Source organism: Herpailurus yagouaroundi, unplaced genomic scaffold (genome assembly GCF_014898765.1).
Source record: "Herpailurus yagouaroundi ecotype Mexico unplaced genomic scaffold, PumYag 139, whole genome shotgun sequence".
Taxonomy (NCBI): domain Eukaryota; kingdom Metazoa; phylum Chordata; class Mammalia; order Carnivora; family Felidae; genus Herpailurus; species Herpailurus yagouaroundi.
Window position 1 is genome coordinate 49608081 of NW_024412394.1, and position 24993 is coordinate 49633073.

The 24993-nt window shown below is 40.1% G+C and overlaps 1 protein-coding gene across 3 annotated transcripts in view; it reads right to left on the reverse strand.

The window, feature by feature from the left end:
- The window catches only part of BACH2 (BACH transcriptional regulator 2), a 356919-nt gene that overhangs the window by 242476 nt on the left and 89450 nt on the right, over positions 1–24993 (reverse strand). For all 3 annotated transcript variants that reach the window (XM_040474177.1, XM_040474178.1, XM_040474176.1), the window contains exon 2: positions 19175–19287. In XM_040474177.1, the coding sequence (XP_040330111.1) occupies positions 19175–19183 (9 nt within the window). In that variant the 5' untranslated portion in view covers positions 19184–19287. The remainder of the gene's footprint in view (positions 1–19174; positions 19288–24993) is intronic.

Genomic DNA, 24993 nt, shown 5'->3' on the forward strand with positions numbered 1-24993 from the left:
ACACACACACACACACACACACACACACACACACACACACACACACACACACAACTCTTCAACCCAATCTACAAAACTCTGACAAGGACTAACATCCATTTTGTAGGAATTAAGTAGAGGCCAGCCGAGTAATGCTTCGGACAGTCTTTTCTTCGTGATTTCCTCCTGCAACTCACAGGTCATAAGGAGGCCAGGCCCACTGAGGTCTCAGGTTTGCATGAAAGAAATAGTTTGTATCTATTCACATAAAGACTGTTCATTCTACCCAAAGTCATAAAAGGCAGACTGACAGATTACTTGGAATGCTTACTTATCAGTTTGCACTGAGAAACAGAACTTCCCAGAAGAATGTGATATTGGGGCAAGTTTATTATTACTTAATTAAAACATTTACTGAGAGCCTATCATGGGTCAGAATCTGTCCTAGGCACTTTCACATTAGTGATTTCATTTAACCCTTATGACAAACCTTTGAAGTACCTTTGTGTACATGTTCAAGCTGAGGAGGCTGTAGCCTGGAGAGACTCAGGGCCTCAGCCAAGGTCATACAGAGGACCAGTGGAGTTTCTGGCAGAGCCCAGTCCTCAATGCTGAGGTCAGGAGTCTCTGTGGAAAAGTTGAGTCCAGAAGAGCTGGCAAGGGACCTAGTGATCCTAGGTTGATTTCACCAAACCTATGGACTTTAAGTCCATACATTTTAATACATTTTAAATGTATTGGCAATACATAGTGGCCAATTGGTCTGCAACAATCAGGGACATCTCTACAACTTTCAGGTCCCCCAACTTCTTTTGGTGGCTGCCACACAGACCCAAAGCTAAGGGTGTGCTTCTGATATTAACATGTTATAATCTCCAAAATGTTAAATTTAGTTAACATTATCTACATTCATTTTGATTTCTGTCGATGGGATATGAAAAAATGAGTAGACAGGCCGTGGGCTTGTCTCAGTGTGGATTACCTTCTGGGAATTTTACACATAGTTAATCTCAGCCATTTTTATATTGATGTTTGAGAGTTTCAGTTTCAAGTGAGGATATTTTCTGCCACTGTTCCTTGAAATTCAAATTTTGAGGGTGTTCATTATTTGGTACCTGGGCACTAATATATTTACATCTATTAAAAATACATACATAAATATACATTGTAGAAAACTATGTGCCATACTGTGTACTCATTCATGACTAAAACAGGCAGTGATATTTTGTAAACCTATCCTAATAAACTCCAAGAATATAGTATATATTTTATATTTTTTTCTGTTCTATTGAAAAATTTGATAGTTACTTCATACTACCAATCCAGCCCAGACAACTCTAAAAAGTGATTTATACTCATGAAAGTTTCAGGTTAAATAGCTATAATAAGAATTGGTGGTCCTAAAATGGAAAAAAAAAAAAAAAAAAGGCACTAAAAGGAGCTTCTCTGAGTATGCTTTTAGCATTAATTAACAAATAAATAAAATAAAATTAGCTTCCAAAATAAAATCAGCCTTGCTGTGAACATCTGGCCTCCTTTTGACTTTGAATTGCAGGCCTGGCCCAGAAAATAAATCTTAATGTGATTGTTCGTAGCAACTTTGAAGACAAACAATATTACTGTGGCCTACCATTATTATTCTCTTTTTAAAAAGTTTCCAAAGAAAAAACAACTAAACTTTAAACAGAAGTTGAGAGAGTAAATGGTTGCCACACAAACACGCATAGACATTCATGTTAAGGAGTGAAATGCAAATTTTTAAAATCCACCAACAGAAAAAAAAAAAAGAAATACAATTTCTGGAGAGAAGTAATGTAGGTAAACATCACTAATTTTTTGAAAGGCATATCTAAGCATCCGAGAAATGCTGTTTTTATTTGCTTTAAAGGAACTGGAATTTTCTGGAGAGAGCAGCGTGTTGTTTCAATACAGTGAATGCATGAGTCACATTCAAAAGTGGACTTCCTTTAGATTCAAACTGAACAGCTGGACAGGGATGCTCTTTAATTCTTTCTCTTTCCCACCAAAGGGGGAGGTGCTAGAGTGCTTTTCTTGCTCTCCCCTCTGTTTATTCGCTGAGCAATAGGGCTCTTGCTTTAGGCGGGTCAATCTGCTGAGCCATGACACACGAGAAGGCTCTCTGGGAGGACAACATGCTTACACTGAAGGTGTAACCACCTTCAGTGGTGGGACCACCTTTTCGGTGGGACCACAAAAGACCCGAAGCAGGAGCAACTGTACGGCATCATACCTCTGGGCCGCTGCTTCCTCACTGTGGGAATCACTCTAGTAACTCTGCACATCCTTTGGGCATAACAATTTCAACTGAGATTCCAAATAACAAGGTGCTATTTCATTTATTTTTATTTTTTTTTATTTTTTTATTTTTTAATTTTTTTTTCAACATTTACTTATTTTGGGGACAGAGAGAGACAGAGCATGAACGGGGGAGGGGCAGAGAGAGAGGGAGACACAGAATCAGAAACAGGCTCCAGGCTCTGAGCCATCAGCCCAGAGCCCGATGCGGGGCTTGAACTCCCGGACCGCGAGATCGTGACCTGGCTGAAGTCGGAAGCCCAACCGACTGCGCCACCCAGGCGCCCCATTTATTTTTATTTTTTAAATGCGTATTTATTTTTGAGAGAGCATGTGTGCACACACTCGCATGGGGGAGAGGGAAAGACGGGGAGGGACAGAGAGAGAGGGGACAGAGGCTCGCTTGGTGGGGGAGGGGGAAGCACAGAGAGAGAGGGGGACAGAGGATCTGAAGTGGGTTCTGTGCTTACAGCAGAAAGCCCAACGCAATGCGGGCTCCAACTCAGGAACTGTGAGATCATGACCAGAGCCAAATTCAGACGCTCGCTCAACTGACTGAGCCACCCATGTGCTCTAAAAAAGGTGCTATTTTATATGATTCTCTAAACTACCACTGCAGATGACTACAAAAAAATGTTCATTCAACACTGTAACTCACTTCTAACTAATCGACTATTCTGCTAATAACAGAATTCTGTCAGCATCCACAAACATTTATTGAACATTTACAATGCACACAACGTTCATCTTAGAGAATAGAGAAGCAGGAGTCTACAATAAAAACACTCCAAGTTTCCCTTACATGTCATATTGTAGATAGACAAAATACAGATTTTCTCATCCAAACTGTCCATGATAGCCTGTGCACAATAAAATTTATAGAAAACCAGAATGCTACAGTCCCTATAGACTTCAGAGATAATCTGGCCTATAGATTTCTTTGTGTGACGAGGCCCTGGAGGATATGATGTAATAATAAGCTATGAACCATTCTCTCCAGAAAAATGTATATGCATGCCAAATATGGGACTCAATGTTTAGCATTTTACAGACACCCAACTCCTGGTCCACTCCCACTGCTTCCTCATACATACCTGTTTCAAACAGGTGATATGACTTGGCCACAGTCACACAGCAGAAACTCTGAACAGCTGAAAATGACATAGACACCCCTCAAAACTCTAAATCACCCTTTTCATCAGAAGTCAGGCTTATCATGTTGCTAGGAAAGGTGAAAAGGTGAAATGTTTTCAGAGGAATACACCTTTCTTTTATCTTAGGGTTCTAGCTGAGCTTGTCACTAGAAAATAGGCAGCTTTTCTTTATCTTGCCCTCAGGCCAGGCCCACCCTTGGTTCAAGGCTGCCTTTTTCTGTGTTTGCCTCTGCAAATCAATAAAACCTGCATAACGTGGCACATTCAGAGAGGGAGCAACTGTGAGAGCATGAATTAGAAACTAGTTTTCAGGAACCTAACTTGAGTTCTAAAGAACTCTGTTAGTCACATAATGGATGTTTAAGAAGTATTCTGAATCATATATAGACTGCTCATTTATTTAGGAAGTGGTAGTCTACTAACTAAAGTGTTAGCAAGTTCTAGAGACCTGCTTTAATCATTAGATGGAGCTAATTTCTAACTACTACATTAGTTTGTTCACATGCAAATGGCTTTTTTTCCAAAACTAAAACATTCATTCTGGGATGTTGCATTTTACTTTTAGCTTAGCAAATTCATCTAATGTTGTTCAAATTCAATTCAACAAATATTCTCCTACAAGGCTATGTGACAGAATGAAAATGTGCCTGTGTTTTGCAGTCAGTAAGATCTGAATTCAGAAACTGGATCTTCTATATCTAGACGTGTAATATTGGTCTCGTTACTTCAACACCTGAGTTCCTCCATCTGCAAAGTGGGAATAATATCAAGTTTTGCAAATTGGCTGTGAAAATTAGTAATAATATAGTCTATTATAACAAATTAAAATAATGATTAGTTGTCAAAAATCTATAAAGGATACGCTTCATCCTAGACCCTTCTCCAAAATCTGAATTTACAATGTCTAAATGAGCGAGGATTTAATTCATTCTTTTTTTTTTTTTTAAACATTTTATTTATTTTTGAGACAGAGAGAGACAGAGCATGAACGAGGAAGGGGCAGAGAGAGAGGAAGACACAGAATCAGAAACAGGCTCCAGGCTCTGAGCCATCAGCCCAGAGCCTGATGCGGGGCTCGAACTCACGGACCGCGAGATCGTGACCTGAGCTGAAGTCGGAAGCTTAACCGACTGAGCCACCCAGGCGCCCCTTAATTCATTCTTAAAATGACTCCAATACTTGTTTTAGTTTATTTTGGCATATTAAAAAGCATTACCACTAAAAATTAAAAGGTCATCATTCAAGTGATTACCTTTACTAAAGTACCACGGTCATGTTTTTTGACCAAAAGGAAATCTATAGTACCACTTATGGGTTTATTTAAGTCTTTAGATAACATCAGTGTTTTAAAGTACCAGAACAATAAAACAGTAAAAGAATGGTTTCTTGACATGGAACTTCATGACTAAAAGCCTACATTAAATATTATGCTTCAGCGGTTTTAATGTGTTTTCACACTACCTACCAAGTTTTCAGACTGCATTCTACTTATCCTTTTCAAATTGCTATCAGTATCTTTTTCGTGGGAAATTTCTTACAAATTACTTTGAGAAGCCAAAAATTTACAGTGGAAATTTTTTTCCTGAGTCCTTTTTTAGAAGAAACCTATTCAACAGGCAAATCTAAATAATTTTTAGCAGTTCTAAATGTAGAGAATTCATGACTTCTTACTGTAATTGAAAAGGAACATACAAAGCAATTACTTAGTCACTTATAAAACCCACGTTCAACTTTTGAAATAATGACTAACCTGATAGGATAGACAAGACTTTTATAATTAAATACTAAAGTCTAGCCATTTGAGATTGGTACAGCAGGTTATATAACTGTCCTCTGCACTCACAATATCCTTTTTTCCCCTTCTTGGATGCATATCATTTTTCAGTAATAATAGAACATGTAACAAAAAAAAAAGTTACTGTAATGTAGGAAATCATTCTAACCACAAGTTAAATTTTTTGGCTGAGAGTAAAACCTCATTAATTTGGATTTCACTAGTTTCATAAGGAAAAGAAGGTGCCCATTAATACTATAAATAAAATTCACTGAAGAATATATTAGATTCTTATGAAAACAAAACAGTAAGCCTTAGGCACTCATTTATTTGGACCACTAATTGAAAAGCATTCATAGCCATGGCAGAATGGAATTTTCAAACCTGGATACTCTTGAAACCTCTTTCAGTGCCCTATGATGGCCATGCTCAAGAGTACTGGAAGAAATGGGACACAGACGACATCTTTTCCTAGAATGTTGGGATGGCTCATGTGCACACACCTGTGCCTGGAGCCACTTAGCCCAGTCACTACTCAGCCACAGACCCCAAGCCCCCTGCATTCAGGTGGGGTCATGTGACTCGTTCTCACCAATGGAATATGAAGAGAAAAGCACCAAGTCACTTCAAGGCTATGGCGATTAAAAAGTGAATGTTCCTTCTTTGTGCTTTCTCTTCCACCAGCCAGATGCAGACAATCAAAAGCCTCCATAGATGACATTATGGGTTGAATTGTGCCCTCCACCTCACATTCATATGTTGAAGTCCTAACCACCAGAAAGTGCCTTTATTCGGGGCGCCTGGGTGGCGCAGTCGGTTAAGCGTCCGACTTCAGCCAGGTCACGATCTCGCGGTCCGTGAGTTCGAGCCCCGCGTCGGGCTCTGGGCGGATGGCTCAGAGCCTGGAGCCTGTTTCCGATTCTGTGTCTCCCTCTCTCTCTGCCCCTCCCCCGTTCATGCTCTGTCTCTCTCTGTCCCAAAAATAAATAAACGTTGAAAAAAAAGATTTAAAAAAAAAAAAAAAGAAAGTGCCTTTATTCAAAAATAGGATCATTATAGGTGTAAGTAGTTAAGATGAGGTCATACTGGAATAGGGTGAGCCCTAATTCAATATGACCGGTGTCCTTATAAAAAGGGGAAATTTGGACACGGCAGGAATAGAGGGAAGATGGTACAAAGGGACACAGGGAGAAGACAGCCATCTGCAAGCCAGGGAAAGAGGCCTGGAATAGATCCTTCCCTCTCAGCCCTCAGAAAGAACCAGTCCTCAACTTCGATCTTGGACTTCTAGCCTCCAGAACTGTGAGATAATAAATTTCTGTTATCTAAGGCACCCAGATACAGCATTCTAGAAACCTAATACAGATGGTAAGGCTGGAGGATGGAAGGAGTCTGAGTTCAGGATTCCTGAATAATTGCTGAATAAAAGCAATGCACTGACCATAAGGACCTGCACTGGATTGATACTTTAGTAAGAAAGCAAACTTTCATGGTGTCAAACCATGAATTTTGAGGGCTTATTCATTATAACATCTAAATTACCTGATATAATATTTAACTAAGTAATTTAACTTGCAAGTAATTTTTAAAGTTATTTTACATGAAAAAAAAAAACCCACCATGGACATATCACAGAGAATATAAAATCCATGTAAATTTTTAGGATAAAAAGGAACTTCAAAAACATTGTGAGTTTACAGGAATATATTTTGGGGTAATTTCCCCAAATCCTCCCCAGGGTACAAATGTACTCTCCTCTGCCAGTAGAAGTAGAATTGCCTCAAGAATTTTAAATAAATCACGATGTCAAGGTTGCTATACATAGTGTAAATGATGTTATAATTCACTTAATTTTTTTTTTTAATAAATTCAGAGGGGCATTTCTTCCAAGTGGCCCAAGTGTATAGAGTTTTACTTGGGAACCAAGGACAAGAATGAGGGCTCAGTTTTTTCCACAGTTCTCAATTAATATTATTTGTAATCAATCTGAAGAGAAGTCACTATGTAACCAAGACCCTTTGTCCTCAAATACAGACAAAAAATGTACTTCCTTTATGATAAGGTAACTAACATGGCAAAGTACATCATTTTCCCTTTTTTGATTATGTTTTTTTTTTTTCTTGTGTGATGAAAAAGTAAAAGGATATCTTACCTAAGACCGAGTTTTAATTCAAAATGCCTCAAAAGCTGAGCTGGCAGCTGGATTCTTGTGTTTACAGAAAGCTAGGATGATTCAGCCTGAGCTCAGAGCTCAATTTAGATCACAGCATCTGGATTCAAAACACATGTGAGCTGTGGCAGCAGGTTTCCAGGTCATGACTGATCCAAGACAGAGACCTGTGACCATTCACCAGAATAACTCCAAATGGAAAAAAGCGCCTGAGGGAGAGAGAAACCTCAGGGGTGTTTGGAAGGCCTGGCCATAGTCAGCCCCCTCCAAGTTGCCCAGTAACATAAGCATTTCCTGCAGCTGACAGGTGCTGGGGAGGCCAAGGTAAGGCAGTGGGGGGATGACACTGAACAGTCCCCGAGTCCGCTTTGTCATGGTCAGAAAACATCTCTCACAAATGACTTCTTTCCTGAAGCAGCTATTGTTCAGATTAAACCATGGGAATCTGGTCAATGGAAAACCTTAGAGAGCATACATTTCCTGCTAAGATCTGTGCTTAACTTTGCTTTGTTTCAAAGAGAAAAACTGGGGTAGGCAAAGGGAAAGGAATATTTTAATTGCTTTTTTTTTCTTGGTGAGAAGAAATCATAGCCACAGCCAACTATAATGTAGGCTACACACTGAAATCTAAGAGGGAAAATATAGTAGCACAAAATCTTCCCAGCCTAATTTTATCTCCATCAGAATTCACCTCGCTCCTTCTTTAATTTTCCTTGGATGTGATATATCCAGAACACTGGTGGTTTTGCAGCTAGGGGTTTTATGTGCAAGAAAAACTACTTCCCCTGCTGCTTTTCCTCACCTTCCCCCTCCGAGGTCTCTCTTTCTCTCCCTCTTGTCTCTTTGTTGTGAATGTCAGGGCTGTCAGTGTCACAGCCTGACATGATTAGTGTTTCTGACACTACACCAAGAAGCAGACGGAGAGCAAGGAGAGCAGGCAGAGGGGACAAGAGTTAGGATGCACGGCCATTTAAAGCCAAGGGGAAAAAAAGAAGCCCAACCTCCTTTTCTCTGAGGTTCGCTGATTACAGGGCAACTTATAAATCACCCTGGATTTTTCTCATTTATCCAATTAGTCCGTGTTCCTGCTCTTGTGGAGATTCCCTAAGGTGTGGATCCATTCTGTGAGATCAAAGTCGGTGGCTCCAATAACAGAGAAGACAGAATTCGTGATTCAGCAGATTCTAAGGCTGTGAAGTATAACAATCGGCACACTTTGGGAAGATAGCACCAGTCCATTTCGAGTATCGATTCACTGCACTTTGTCACTCTAATGATGTTATCTCATTAAAAGAGATAAATGCCCCACTGTTCTTCCCGGAGCATCTGCTTCTTACTCTCCTCTCTTTTTCAACAGCATGGCTCTCAGCAGCAGCACATTAAAATCAAATTGAAATCCAATGCAAGGCTTGGCGACAGAGCTGCTTACCGAGGCTTCTTTTTAATTGCTTTTTCTTACTCTCGCCCCGTTCCTGCTGTCCCCTCCCCAACAACTATCATCCATAGAAACAAGCAATGTAAAGAGAAATAGATGTAGAAAGTAATCATAATAGGAAGCCATTTATTGAATGCCTATTATATGGAGCCTCCACCACGTCAACATTTAACTTCTCTGACCATGACCTTCCAAGGTAAGTAGAGCAATCCCCAGTGTGCAAGAGAAGAAATGGAATTTGATGGTAAAGTACGTGCCCAAGATTACACAGGTAATGGGAGGCTGAGCCACAATTTGAACAAGCGTCCATCCAATGCAAATACTTTTTTTTTTAATCCCCATTTTCATTCATGGAACAAATAAGTAAATATAATTGCAACTTGATTAGAATAGGTAAAAAAAATGTAAAAAAGATGGTAGCAATTATTCTTCAGTCTGCTAATACCCAGGAACATAATGCCACAGGCAGTGCAATAGTTTTGTTTCAACAGATTTCTTATTAAATAAAAAAGGTAGCAATTTTCCATAATGAATGTTTTATACATTATTCCTTTGTGTATCAGGCCTCTAAAGTACACACTATTAAAGTCTATTAAAGTCTGTATTTAGCAGCATTACTAATGTGCCTTTGGGGAAATTATTACAATGAACCAGCATCCGTCTTTCACAAAATTTCAATTGTTAATATTCCTCTTCTGATCTTCAATACACACGTCTATTTTTAGCTATAATCAGACCCCATCCAAAATGCCATAATCCCAGCCTAGAGCTGTCACAACAAATTGTTTATGGATTTCAGAAAAAACAAAAGATGCAGATATTGCTAACTTCAACCAACCTTTGTTTTCCTGCAAAACTCATTGCAGTGATTCTATTGTCCTAATTAACAGGTGCTCCTTGATCACTGTGACATGTGATGACACTTTATCTCTCTGGCTAGGGCTGGGTATCTTAATCAAGTGCTTATATTTATATCTAATGGAGACTAGCCTCTCAGGATAATGCCATTTTGTGAAAATCTGAGGGTGGTAAGAAGTTACAAAACTATTCCATAAAAAAAGGACAATCAAATAAATAACCTAGAAGAACATATAAGCTGTGATTAGTAAAATCTAATTTTTTTCATTAAAACCTAAACATTGCCATTTATGAGAGACTAGAAGTATGTCTTCTGAACACTAACTGAGGAATGTCTGCAAAATAATGTAGTTTTATATACTCTAAACAGGCATCTCTCCTTCTCTAGCACATTTATTAATTTTATCACCCATTATGTGGTTTTTAAGAATGAAGCCAATGGTGCACATATATTCAAAAGCACAATGTTCTCTGGAAACATCTTATAGAAAAAAATGTCAGGCTTATGTTATAGAGACAAAAGACAAAAAAGGGAATTGGAAAGAATATGAGCAAAGAGCTACATGCTGTAAGACCACTGTATGACAAAAAAAAAAAAAACAAAACAAAACAAAACAAAAAAACCAGAGAGGGAAAAAAGGACAATGTGAAGTATTAGGTACTGAAATTAATAAGCTGGGTTGGAAGTAACCTCTCAGTTATGCATTTTGCCTTATACACAGCGATACCATTGTTTGAGATGAGATGTTCGCAACATCAGGCAACTCAACTTGCTTATTAATATTCTAAAGATGGACAAGCCACAGATTAAGTACCTAAATAGTTATGGTTCCAATCACCAATTAACTAAATAGGATGTAACTTAATTGTACCCATTAAGACCTACTAATTGAGAGAAAAAGGGCAGGGTTGAGGACTTGGAAGACAGATTCACAAAGGTCAGAATTCACTGGCCTCTTTGTTACAGGAACCTGGCCACCAACAGCATCAAAGAGAGAGGTCCCAGCACACATCACATGTCCAAAGGACCTGTCTAATTATGCTGTGGGCTTGTGTGGGCTTAGTTCACTATGGTGATGCAGAACGAGTAACCACCAGTTCTGTCAACATTTAATTAAAACTCCACATGAAGGCTGGCATGGGGCAGTTCGTCAATTAAGAGTGCAAAAACTTGTAATACTCAAGAAAATCCTAGGCGCTATTCCTTAAATCTTCAAGAAATAGGGATGAACAAGATCCCAAAACCAACGATCACAATGTGTGTAAAGTGCCACTGAAGAAAAGGTGAAATTGAATATCTTCTTTCCTTCAGGTGAAACCTATTTTATGGTCAGTAACTATGGCCACATTTCAATGGGCTTATCATGGTTCAAAACTAGTCCTCTCAGATTTGAAATTATATTACAGTCATGTCAAAACATATCTCTTCTCCTGCTGTGGGGCCATTATGATCTTAAACCAGAAGTCCAGCCTTTCCACTCCAAAGCCTTAATTTGCCTCCTACCTGTTCAGATGCTCCTTCATCTTTTCTGACATGACTGGGAGCTGTTAAGTCAGGCCACTGACACCTCCACCCTCAAGTCAAGGTACTGTCATATCCACGTGAATCCTGCAGTGGGTGAGTGTGGCCTTAGGGCTGGCGCTGACTTCCAGAGGCACCAGAGCATTATTCATCTGGTGCTCAAATTCTCTGGACAGAAAAGTTCAGATTCCCAATGTATACCCTGGACCATGAAGACTGCTTCTCAGAGAATGGGCCACGAACGCTGTTCCACCATGAGCTCCTCTGAAATTCAGAGGTGGGCTGCACACCTAGGAGACCAACTGAAATGTGCTTCTGTTAAGGAGAAAGGAGGCGAGGCCTTGGTACTGACATAAAAACGTCAATGTTGCTTCCATGGTGGAAATGACTGTATCCAGAGATCATTCTACGTGTAACAGGAAGCATTTCTCAAATAGCATGTATGTTTTATCTGTATTTACATGCACAAACAATATACATGCAAATATTTTAGCAACAAATAAGCATAAGCATATTCAGTTAATTCTTTTACATTTGTCTTACTTCCTACTTCATATCCAATCGACTATCCACTACATTATATTGAAGTTTGCACTCCCATACCTCTAAGAAGGGAATTATATTCCTGTTTTCTTCCTAAGAATTCACTGAATCTGCCAGTGTGATGCACATGAAAGAGAACAGAGGTCCAATTTCATCATTTCTATACACCCCACATTTAGCACAATTTGACTTACATGTAACACAGGTGCTACACTGGCCTTATGCCAACAATGTTCCATTTAGCCTCACCAACTCTATAAAGCCTTTTTTTTTTTTTTTTAAATAAGGACTAAGGACATTTTCTCCTTAAAGATGTAGAAGGTGAGAACAGATGTGCTATAATGTCCAGGGCACTTACTGCTCACAGTCCAGGGTCCAGCTTCTTAGAATAAGAACTACCAAGGGGCACCTGAGTGGCTCAGTCAGTTGAGCATCCAACTTTGGCTCAGGTCATGATCTCATGGTTTGTGAGTTTGAGCCCCACATTGGTCCTGCTGCTGGCAGCCTGTCAGCACAGAGCCTGCTTCAGATCCTCTGTCCCCCTCTCTCTGCCCTTCCCTCAATTGCGCTCTCCCAAAAAATAAATAAAAAATATTTTGAAAAAAGAACAAAAACTGCCAAATACAGGACATAGGCACAGTCTAGTTTATTGGGTCTCAAACTCCTATCTCAGGACATGCTTAAAAATTACTGCAGACTTTAAGGAACTTCTGTTTATGTCAGTTATTTCTATCAATGTTCACCTTATTAAAAATTAAAACTGCGATATTTGGAACATGAAAACACAAGCATACATCTCAACAGCCACCACGGGGATGAATGTCATTGCATGCCATGTAGCCTCTTGAGAAACTGTACTGAATGTATACTCAAGAGAGTGGAAAGGCCAAAAAAAAAAAAAAAAGGTCTTAATATTATTATGAAAGTAGTTTTGACCTTGCAGGTGGCCTGTGAATGGGCTCCCCAGGCGTTCCCAAACCATAGTTTGAGAACCACTGGTCTAAACTTGTATACATCAGCAAAGTCTTTTGAAGAGCTGGATGAAGAAATGACGCATAATGAGTAAGATGATGTAATGCCATTTAAAAGTTTTGAGTCACTGAATCAAAGGACAATATCTTTTTCTAGAGCATTTCTCTTTTTACTATTGCCCCCAAACCATTAGCACATTAAAAACCTCCTTTCTGGGAATACGTCAAACAGAATCATTCCCAAGTTCAAACCTCTGTTTTTCCCAAGGGCTCTCTCTTTTTTTCTTTTCATCTGTCACTAAATACCTTCATCCATTCATACTTCAAATGCAAAACAACTAAAGTGGTATTTCCTTTAAAACCCTTGCTTTTTTTTCCTGACTTACAATCATATATACAACTACTTATGGTGGGAAAGTTGAAAATATAGAAAAATATTTTTAAAAATAAAAACAAATACATATCATGTACCCACCCTCTGAGAAAACCATTGCCAACTTTCTGGGCAATATCCTTTCAGCCTTTTTACCATGAATATTTAAAAATATAATGAAGTTTGGGGCACCTGGGGTGGTTCAGTCAACTGAGCATTGGACTTCGGCTCAGGTCATGATCTCACAGTCCATGAGTTCAAGCCCCACGTCGGGCTCTGTGCTGAGAGCTCAGAGCCTGGAACCTGCTTTGGATTCTGTGTTTCCTCTATGCCCCTCCCCCATACTCACTCTCTCTCTCTCTCTCTCTCTCTCTCTCAAACATAAATAAACATCAAATTTTTTTTTTAATTTTTTTTTCAACGTTTATTTATTTTTGGGACAGAGAGAGACAGAGCATGAACGGGGGAGGGGCAGAGAGAGAGGGAGACACAGAATCGGAAACAGGCTCCAGGCTCTGAGCCATCAGCCCAGAGCCTGACGCGGGGCTCGAACTCACGGACCGCGAGATCGTGACCTGGCTGAAGTCGGACGCTTAACCGACTGCGCCACCCAGGCGCCCCCCAATTTTTTTTAATATAGTGAAGTTCATATCTAAAATATAACTTAATGTCTTTTATATATTATTTTTAGTATGAAAGAAAGTACATTGCAAAAGAAATTTAGAACATACAAGCAAAAAGAAGATAATGCTCTTAATATTATGATGTATCTGCAACTTTCTTTTCTGTGGGCAGACATGTATGTTTTTTAAAAATGAAATAATGAGGGGTGCTGGGTGGCTCAGTCGGTTAAGCATCTGACTCTCAGTTTTGGCTCAGGTCATGATCTCATGGTTTGTGAGTTCAAGCTCTGCATCAAGCTCTGCGCTGACAGGGCAGAGCCTGCTTGGGATTCTCTCTCTGTCCCTCTCTCTCTCTGCCCCTCCCCTGCTCTCTTTCTCTATCTCTCTCTCAAAAGTAAATAAATAAACATAAATAAATAATGAAATAATAATAAGACTATACATATTGTTATATAACCTGCCTTCTCCACAATTTATTTAAAACATGTTTTTATGTCATTAAATATTCCTTCATCCCTCCCTGGTATTTTTATTGTATGGCTCTACCACAGTTATTTTATAATTACTATTATCATAATATCTGATGAACATCTTAGCTCAAATTTTGCACACATCCATGGCAATGGTCTTTGGGTAACTGTTACAGAAATGGAATTTCTAAGCCCAAAGGTGTGTATATTTTTGAGGCTTTGATACACATTGTCTAAATTCCCTTGAGAAATATGTTCTTTCACTGTGTCTGGGAGAGCCCGAGAGTCTCATTCCTACTTTCACCAAATACATTTTACAAATCCTCATCAATGTGTAGGTAGAAAATGCTACTTCATTGCTTTGGTTTGTATTTCTTTGATAACTGTTGAGGTTGAGCATTTTCTTATGTTATTTTTTGATTATATTTTTTCATTTACTGGTTTTTATCTTTCTGTTCTTTGCCCCTTTTCTATCAGAGCACTCATCTTTATCTTAACTAATTTGTAAGAACTCTTACTAAATTAGCTAATTTAACTCTGTGTCGTACATGTTGTAAAGATTGCTCTGGCATGTCTTTTGTCTTTAGGGTAATTCAGAATTCCTTGTATAATTTCTACCTTTATAATTTCTACCACTAGAAATTAATAAGGCCTTCTTTATTCCAGGGAGGAATGACTTAATTTTTATTTGCATTTTCTTCCCTGTCCCTAGTTTCAGACGTGTGCAATATTTCTTCAAAGTCTTCCACAAAGGGGACTTGGCCATTGCCTGCAGAAAAACAAGGGTGGAGATACACTCGATATAGATGGGCCATTTGGTGATACCACCAAGAGTGTCCTAGAGAGGGGAAGAGAAAATCTTCTATGTTTATTAGTCATCAATTCCTTGTATCACATCCAGTAGCTCTGTCAACTTGCTCAAGTGAAAGAAGTTTAAAATGGAAAAAGTTTTAATGTTAGGTGTGTGTTGAAGCGTTAAAACCTCCGAAGTAAGATGACTCTCCTTACTTTGGGCAGAACAGAAGCTCTGGATGGCAAAGACCTTTGTTTTGTTCACTGATGTCTCACAAGCACAGTGCGTGGTACACAATACACACCGTAAGGGTGTGTTGGGGGAGCTGATGTTTAATCAAGAGTCATGTGTATGCCAGGTGGAGAGCCAGGAGTGATGAGTTCTGAATTTCACTGCTTCGTATTAAGGAGGTGTCAAGAAAGAAAAACTTTAAACGAAGGCAGAAACTCAATTTCAGTTTTACTCTTTAGTTGACTGTAGAGATATTGATCTGAGTGTAAAGGTGAAACTGCCTCAAACTTGGCACAGTAAAATATTCAGAGAAAAAATTCTGTTGGGTAGATATTAAGCAAAACAATAGCATCCACCCACCAAGAGAGATAAGAGATACTACTCAACTTCATTTGATGCTATGGCATTTGTCCAAGCAATAGCAATCAGATCTGGCTTTATTTGAACATAAGAAGGAAGAAACAGTTCTCAAGAAGATTCATTTTCACTGTGTGTGTGTGTGTGTGTGGGGGGGAATTCTGTATAATAACGGAAAAATCGATTAATTTTCAATCAGATGGAGTGTCCTCATAAATTCAAGGCAGACAACAGCATGTGATATGCCTTCATGAAAATGACGACCATGAGGGAAAGAGTTTAAAATTGTAATTCCAAGGTTGCTGCTAGGAAGAGATATCTTTCAAGAGCAGAACACTGTTTCCTGTTAGTGTGGTTTTGGGAACTAACATAGTGGTATGTACTCAATGTACATCATTCTGCCCAATTTGCCTCTACAAAATCCCATCCTGTCTAACTTGCCTCCCATTTGGCTATCATTTTTTAAGTAACACACTAAAATTCTTTCTTTACAGCATGATAATATGTAAATAACATAGTCCTTCTTACTAGCAAACATTTGTATTATAAAAGCTGTATTTATACATATTAACTAGGGAATGCCTAAGAAAGTAGAGAGGATAGAAACTTCTGACAAAACTTAAAGTTAAATCCTTATTACAAAGTTTTGGGTCAATATAAAGATTGGAAAGTCAGCTCTTACAAAAAGATCTATGGAGAATATGGAACTTGGAAAGATGGGTCTTCAAGATTGGATGAGAGCTAGGGAGAGTGAGTGGCCTGGGAAAACTTGTGCACCCATAATTCCTCTAACATGTTAGGCTAGAACATGAAGCCCAAAATGTACAACTATTAAAGCCTGTTTATAACATTAAAAAGGTGAATAAATGTGGGGGCATCCACTATCCACTCTGTATTAATCTTATTAGGATGCCCAGTGCTAGCTGTCTGAGGGTTGGAAGTGTACCCCTTCCTGGTGTGTCCCCAGACTCTGCTACACATAGAAGTTCAAGAATATGAGTAATGATGGCCCTACCTGGTGGACAGCAGTTCACTATCAGGTTAGCCTGATTATATTAGGCAGACAAAGGGTTAATTCATTTGACCAATGGCCATGGGGGCAATTCCTGTTGTTTTCTAGAGAGATCATCTCTAAATAACCCCAAAGAGAGATAGATGTCAATGCCTCACTGTGATCAGAACTGCCCTGTCACTTCACAGCAATTACACTGGACCCTAGAATATTCTGTCATGCTGCATCCTGACACCTCCCCAGTTAAAGTGTCCCGTAAGCTAGCAGGGGTTTGGGAAGGAAAAAGAGTTATTAGAGTGTATGTCCAAGTAAGTGGAAAGTGCACAATTAAAATGTCTCCAACTTTCTAGGAACAAATCTACCTAGAAAATCAATCACACCCACAAAAATATTTCCAGCATTCTAACTTACATATCCTAATTGATGAGATGATTGTCTGGTTTTACTTACACTGAGAAGATCTATTTCCTCCCCAGAGGGTAATCTATTCTTTGTCTTATGCCAAGAAACCCATAAGAAAAATGCTGACCTATGAAGGTTACACATCATGCTTAATCACTACTTTAAATTAAAATAACATAAAATAAAGCATTCATTGGGCCACTTAGACGGAACATAACTTCCCAAAAGCAACAGACACACCTACTGAGACACTTGAAATGTCTGAGGAGTCTGGTTCCCAGCTGTGTATCAAGAGCCAAACCATGACATCAGGCCTTGAACTGCTCTGGAGAAACTCAGGGCAGGGCCATCATAGCAAGCTGTGCCTGCCAATCAGAGATTTCCCAAGAGTTGTCTTAGCATTTCAGTACACCAAACTCTAACTAATAGAAGCCAAGGTTTGCAAAGACCACAGTGATGAATCCCCTCTCTTCCCCACGCTCCAGTCATGACCTTGGGGTGGAATACCTGCTACTTTCCAGTGTTCCAAGAGCTCTCTTCTCAAAAACTGCTTAAAGGTAAGTATTTAAGCCAATGGGGGCAGGGGGTGGGGGGTGGGGGGTGGTGGGTGGAAGGTTTCCTTCTCTTAGGCTTAACTCAGCCAAATGAAAATCCCTGAAAAACAATTGCTTATTATTTTCTGGTCTCTTCTAGTAGGGTTATGCAGCCACCCTGAGAAGGCTAAACAAATGGCCATGAGAAAAATTACCGCTGAAAAGGGTTCTTAGTAAAAGAATCTCAACAAATAAAATGGGCTTTCTCCATAAAACCTTTTGAAGGCCACTGTCTAAAAGCGCTGTCCAACTGCATCACAACCCATAGCTAATGTGATAAATTAACCTCTTCTTGTAGACCTCTGGAAATGTCTCTCCCTTGTTTTGGATCCTTCAGTGGCTCTCAGAATTGGACACTTAACCTCCTTCTCTGGACTCATATCTACCATCTTCCACCACTGCAGTGATTCTCAACCAGGGGTATCTGTGTCCCCCCAAGGGATGGACACTGGCCAATGCCAATGTGTGGGGTTTTTTTGGTTGTCACAACTCAAGTGGGAGAAAGGGGGTGCTACTGAATATCCTTCAATGTGGAAGACAGCCTCTCACTATAAAGAATTACCCAGTCCAAATGTTAACAGTGTTGAGGTTAACAGTGTTGAGGAGAAATCCTGCTGTACCAAGCTCTTTGTTCTCTAAACACACCAGACTTTCTCATATGCTTCTGTGCCTAAACATAGCCTGTTTCCTTTACCTGGAATGCTCTGCCCTACTTCTTTGTCTAAGAAATGACCATTTATCAATCAGGATCTGACTCCAAATGTCACCTCCTCTATGCTGTCCCTTCCATATCTCCCAAGGTTGGATGTTTCTTCTGTGCTTCCAGAGATCCTGGTACATATTTAATTAAAACCACTAGCCACACTCCCCCCAAGCCTGTCACCCGCCACAGGCAAAACCCAAGCCCCATTCATTGTTCATCCCTCAGGGCCCATCTGGTAATCACTTGCTACTTGCCAAGTCAAACAAGGAATAAATGGAAATGTTGTAGATACACCTAAGACTCTCTTGCAGAAATGTCTAAGGGACAACAGTGTCCCCAACATCAAAAACAACAACAGTAAATATTTGTCAAATGCTTATAATGTAGATAGGTACTATATTAAGTTAATATGGTGCACATATTAATTCATTTCATCCTTCTGACAACCCTACAAGGTAGGTACTATTATCATCAGCATTTTACAGATGGGCAGATGGGGAAATTGAGGCACAGAGAAATTAAGCCCCTTGTCCAAGACCATCAAAGCTAGTATCTGGAAGGGCTGATATTTAAACCCAGGTAATCTGGCTCCAGCGCCTCAATCTTCCAACATTCATGCCAAGGCAGTTATATTAGCAACCAATATTTCAGTCAACCAGAAGCCTCTGACAAACACAGTGACATATCCGTAAGACTATACAACCACAGCATGGCCACCACCTCCTGTGACCCTGCCTATAAACACCACTTGCTGGGGTCACACAAGTCTCCAACCTCTGGAATATCTGTGGCAGGAGAAGCAACCTCCTCACACCATGGGAAGACATTACATACCCAGAAAAATCAGGGTACTGTAAAGAAGACACAAAGGCTGATTCCCAAAAATATCTCTTACCTTGTTCATGTTGCAGGGACTGGAGCAAGGGCTCAGACATGTCACAGTGCGAGGCAGCTCTGGAAGATTCTCCTCGTTGCTGTAGACCTCACTTCCCAAAGCAGACAGCTGCACTGCAAACACAAAGAGGAAATCCATCAGCTGGCTCTCAGGAAGACACAGAGCAGTTCTGTGTCCAGTGGAACTTTCTGCCATGATGGCAATGCTCCATGCCTGTACTGTCCACTATGGTAACCACTAGCCACATGTGGCTAGTGAGCATTTAAAGTGTGGCTAGTGCAGCCAAGGGCTGAATTTTAAATTTTATGGGATTTTAATTAAATTTAAATGTAAATAGCTACACGTGGTTAGTGACTACCATATTGGACAGCACAGGTCAGAGAATCAAATTCTAGATTCTAGAGAATCAAATCAAAAGTCTTAAGGTCACAGATATTGGACATGCCAGTGGCCAAGGAAAAGGTGGGTATTATATGCTCAGAGTAACTGCAGATACACAGAAACAAGAACATTCATTCAACTACTATTTTCTCAGTACTTACTAGGTGCAGGGTACTGAGGATATAGTGATCAATAAGCCAGAGAGATCAGTTATTTAAGAGTTTCTAGCTCAGGCGTGAGCTTCCTTGGGAGGAGAAAGGATCTAGCATGTAAGCAGCACTTACTTTGTGCCAGACCTCAATGCCTTCCCTGCTGCCTACAAGGAATAAAGGAACAGACAAGCATTTGCTGAAGACTGGTTGTACCACGGTCAGGGCTTAATAGATAGGACCTTCCACAGAGCCCCTACCATAAGGGAATCCAGGAGGTCAGTTTCCCATGGGCCAAATGAACCAGATGATTTAACATCCCCTCAAATGGAATAAGGGTCCCTGTTTTTATCCATGCTACTGGTTCTTTAGGGAGGTTTTTTGATTCACTTGAATTACATTTTAGAGTAAAACAGTTATTGTACTGCTCCAGGGTTCTTACTTTATCAAATATTAAGGAAAAATAAGAAAGAACATGTCTTCAACCCCTTAATTAGACCTGTAGCCTTTTCTTTGAAAGATGTTTATGGGTGAATTTGATAGGAGAACAAACATTGTAAGGTTCCTTGTAATCACCTTATTTCTGTGTTGCTTTTTCCTGGTTGCATCTGGGAAGTGTTTATGTATCTGAACCTTTCCATAAAGACTAGAATTACAGGTTTAAAGGCAACTGCAGGGCTTTAAAATACATTTTATTTTTATTTTTTAATTTTTTAGGTTTATTTCTTTATTTTGAGAGAGAGAGAGAGAGAGAGAGCAAGCAGAGGAGGGGCAGAGAGAGAGGGAGAGAGACAGAATCCCAAGCAGACTCTGCACTGTCAGCACAGAGCCAGATGCAGGGCTCGAACTCACAAACCATGAGATCATGACCTGAAGTGAAATCAAAAGTAGGAGGCTCAAACCACTGAGGTACCCAGGTGACCCCAATTTTTAATAATAATACAGTAACAATATAGAAAGTGTTCAATAGGAAAAGAAACAGAAGTCATAATCCCACTAATCATAATCACCTTCAGTTCTTAGTACTCAGCCTTTGTCTACTGGAGAATGACACGAGGCCCTGGTGTGTCTGCTGAATTGAGGACACAGAGAAGTCCAAGGCTATATTTCCTAAGTGAACATCTTTCACCATTAAGAAAATGGCTTTGTAATCTGTATTTTCAAAAGATAAACTCCTACTCCACACACATTACTATTCTGTGAACATGATATTATTAAATTCCTTTACAAATCAGAAGATAGGGAGAGGAAATTACAAATCACTCCTTGACTGTTTGAGACATAGGGATTCCAAAGAAAATACCACATTCAGTCATAGCAATAACATATTTTAACAATGATGTACAACATGGAGAGACCCTGGAATTCTGACTTTATAGCCTAAAGACATCCAAACACCCCTGTATGTACCTGACGCCTGGGTAATTGATGCCTCAAAGTCAAGAAAATTCAGTATCTAATTCTATCCAATCTTATAATGACTGAAAGAAAATTATGCATATAACTTTTACTCTTTGAGTTTCCAGAAGCAGATCCTAATAAATTTATTTTTATTTTTTTTAATGTTTACTTATTTTTGAGAGAGAGAGAGACAGAGTGCAAGTGGGGGAGGACCACAGAGAGAGGGAGACACAGAATCTGAAACAGGCTCCAGGCTCTGAGCTGTCAGCATGGAGCAGACGTGGGGCTCAAACCCATGAACCGTGAGAGCAAGACCTGAGCTGAAGTAAGATGCTTAACTGATTAAGCCACCCAGGTGCCCCTTCTGTTTTATTAAAAAAAATTTTTAATGTTTATTTATTTTGAGAGAGAGAAAGAGAGATGGAGAGAGTGCTCACATGAACATGAGTCGGGGAGAGGCAGAGAGAGAGGGAGAGAGAGAACCCCAAGCAGTCTCTGCACTGTCAGTGCAGAGCCCAACATGGGGCTTGATCTCTCAAACCATGAGATCACGACCTGAGCCGAAATCAAGAGTCTTGGATGCTTAGCCAACTGAGCCACTCAGGCACCCCACATTTCTGTTTTAAAGTAGAGCTCTACACGTGCTGTTTCCTTTTTAATAAATGTAATTCAGTACCTTTAAAAACTATATAGCCTAGCACGTAACTGGGAAACTTTTCCAAACGCCTTGCACAGATGTCTGATGTCACAATTCCATTCAAATGTACACATTGGTATCAACACAGGAAAGGTGGGCACAAGAAGATAATAGCAAACAGACAAGGATTCTTGAACACAATTTCCCCAAGGAAATTCCACCCAGCTCCAATCATGCCACAATCCCCTCTCCCTCAGAGCTTGGGTATATAGTCTGCACTAAAGCAATTACGGATTCTCCCCTGTGACCCCACCACCCCAAGTGTTCTTATGTCATTTTCATGTATATTGGTTCTACAACAAAGTCAAAATAAAAACTCTTTGAGGGAAATATTAGTCACATAGAAAGTTCTTAATAAATATTATGAATAGACTTTTTTCCTTGCTGTCACTCACAGAGCCTAGGATGATGTGGACTCTTAATGGAGAATCTTAAACACAATGTTGATAATCACTGCAGACTGCCTTTGGGTTTTTTTTTTTTTTTTCTTAAGGAAAATCTTTTAATGTCCAGGATTGTAAATATTTTAGGAAAACATTGCTAAGAATATTTACAGCTATATAGTGCTCAAAACTCTACAATGCACTTTTATATTAATACTCTCAGTTAGTACTGATATTGATCTGAGTGGTAGTTTTTTAAATGATGAAACCAGATTCAGAGAAGAAAAAGAATTCTTCTCAGTCATGCTGTTACAGGCAGTAGACTCTGGCTAGAAGTGACTTCATTTCAAGATACTACAGAATTAAAATACGTACAAAGCCCACAAATAAAATAAACCTCTCCTAATAACACACACACACACATACACACACACACACACACACACACACACACACACACACACACACAGCCACCACCACCACCACCACCACCACCACCAACAGAAAACACCTCAGCAAACAAATAACAGTTTTAGAAATTGGGTCAGTTCACTTCTGGCCAGCAACCAAAAAGACTGGCCTTGTTCTATCAAGTACTTTAAATCTTCTTTGAAACAGCGAGAACCTGGTTGTTCTGCAGCCAATTCCATTTAGAAGCTTAGAGAAATCCACAGCTTAAAAAAGGAGAGTGAATCTTAAATATAAAGCATTAGGGGAAAAGATACCCGTGTTACCATGGTGGAATTAAGGGAGTTTTCTTCTTTATTCTATTTTTCAATGTTTCTTTTTAATCATCCTCGAAGTTGGATTCCCGTGATACTAAACAAAAGGCAAGTACAGATACCTTCAAAGGATGCCTGGAGAACGTCGATCCCAGAAGCTAACGTGGGACTTCCACTTTGTTGATCCTAATAAAGTTGTCTGAATGGGCAACAAAGCCTGTGGTCAACCTTAGGCTTTGGAAAGGCTAATGAAATGTAATTCATCTTTCCAGGTGGGTAGGAGTGTGAGTAAGCAGAAAAGTAGAGACAGGGTAAGAAGAAGAGATCAAAGAGAGAATGAACAGAAAAGGTGAAGGCTACAAAGAGAGAAGAAAACGAAAGGACAGGTAAGCAAACAAAGACACCTAGAGACAGGATCAGTGATGCAGCCTCTCACCAAGCACCCCTCACCATCCAGGCCCTCACTAACAGAAGGGACGGAGAGGTTCAGGCTCCTGGTGACAGCACCACATCCTCTGGCTTCTCTGGGTGTCAGCAAGTGGGGCTGGAGTCAAGTAAAGACCGGGCTTACCTGTTTCTCCACTATTTATTTACCACCAGCCTCCACCTACCACAGAGAAAAGTCTATTTTCCCTGGATCACTGATAATGTGGTATAGAGGTATGGTGGGAACAGCATAAGCCAATTTTATTCTAGTCTCCTTACTCTAATGAGAGTACTCTTTAGAGTACTTACTCTTACTCTTGACACTCTTAAACATGACGAAGGCTATTTGTGTGTGCGTGTGCGTGTGTGTGTAGTGCTATTTCTTAGCCTTTGGAAATACAACTAATACTTATTGCCAATACAGAATGGATTATGATGAGCTGGGCTTTTCTCCCCACTCCAACTCCTCCACCCCCTTCCAAGACATTCATTCTAGAAGGCTTCTGTAATACAACTCAAAGCTGCGTTGCTCAGGCACTCCTATGGGAAACAGGCCCATAGGAGCAAGCAGCAGATCACTTGCTGGTTTTTAGATATAATGCACCCTGATGTCAGTCTGTGGAATGGCCTCTTGTTCCTCCCCTCCCACCACCAAATCCAGCAGCCTAGGCAGAGGGCTCAAGCATGAGGACCCGAGAACTTGTGAGGAAGGATTAAGCAAAGTCACAGAAAGACAAACAGGGTTTGGAGAGAAAGGGGGAAAAAGCAAGATGACAACTGTAGAGGAAATTCTCTAAAACTAGGACTTAGGAGCTTGGGAAATCAGACAAACAGATGAGAGATATATCCCTAATTCCCTTCCACCCCTGTTTTTACGAGTTGGAGTAATTTACATGTCTCTGAAGTGAAATCTTACAACCTTCAATTGGATGGAATCCTTGTACAAGACTAGATAAATTTTAAGCCCATTTTATTACAGACAGTTCAATCCTTCTCTTCCACAATAAGGGGCATGGTGCTGGGATTAATGGATCCAAAGGTAAAGCAACAAACGGACCCCTCTCCCCTTCCCCAAATATACACACTCCTTGTAAGTGGCTGGCTCCTTCCTTTCTTTCTGAAGAGGCAGGGGGATCAGAGCAGAGCTCCCTGAGGAGCTCCTTGCAGGCCTCTCTCCATCCTCAAAGTCACATCAAACATGTCTCTGGTTCTTCAGGACCTTGGTATCCTTGCTACCCTCACATTTAGGTAGCAAACGCACCATAACATGGTTTTGCCCCAAGAGACTGAACAATGTTTGCCAATCTGCCTTGCTCCCCATGCCCTGCCTTCACAACATGCCATGGAAAACAAACAACCCAAGGATGAGGGTGTCTTCCCATCAAGCATCATTAGAGGCCTTCTTCCCCAAGGATAGGTCATACAGTTTGAAAATTAACGTTCTGGGGTGCCTGGGTGGCGCAGTCGGTTAAGCGTCCAACTTCAGCCAGGTCACGATCTCGCGGTCTGGGAGTTCGAGCCCCGCGTCAGGCTCTGGGCTGATGGCTCAGAGCCTGGAGCCTGTTTCCGATTCTGTGTCTCCCTCTCTCTCTGCCCCTCCCCCGTTCATGCTCTGTCTCTCTCTGTCCCAAAAATAAATAAACGTTGAAAAAAAAAATTT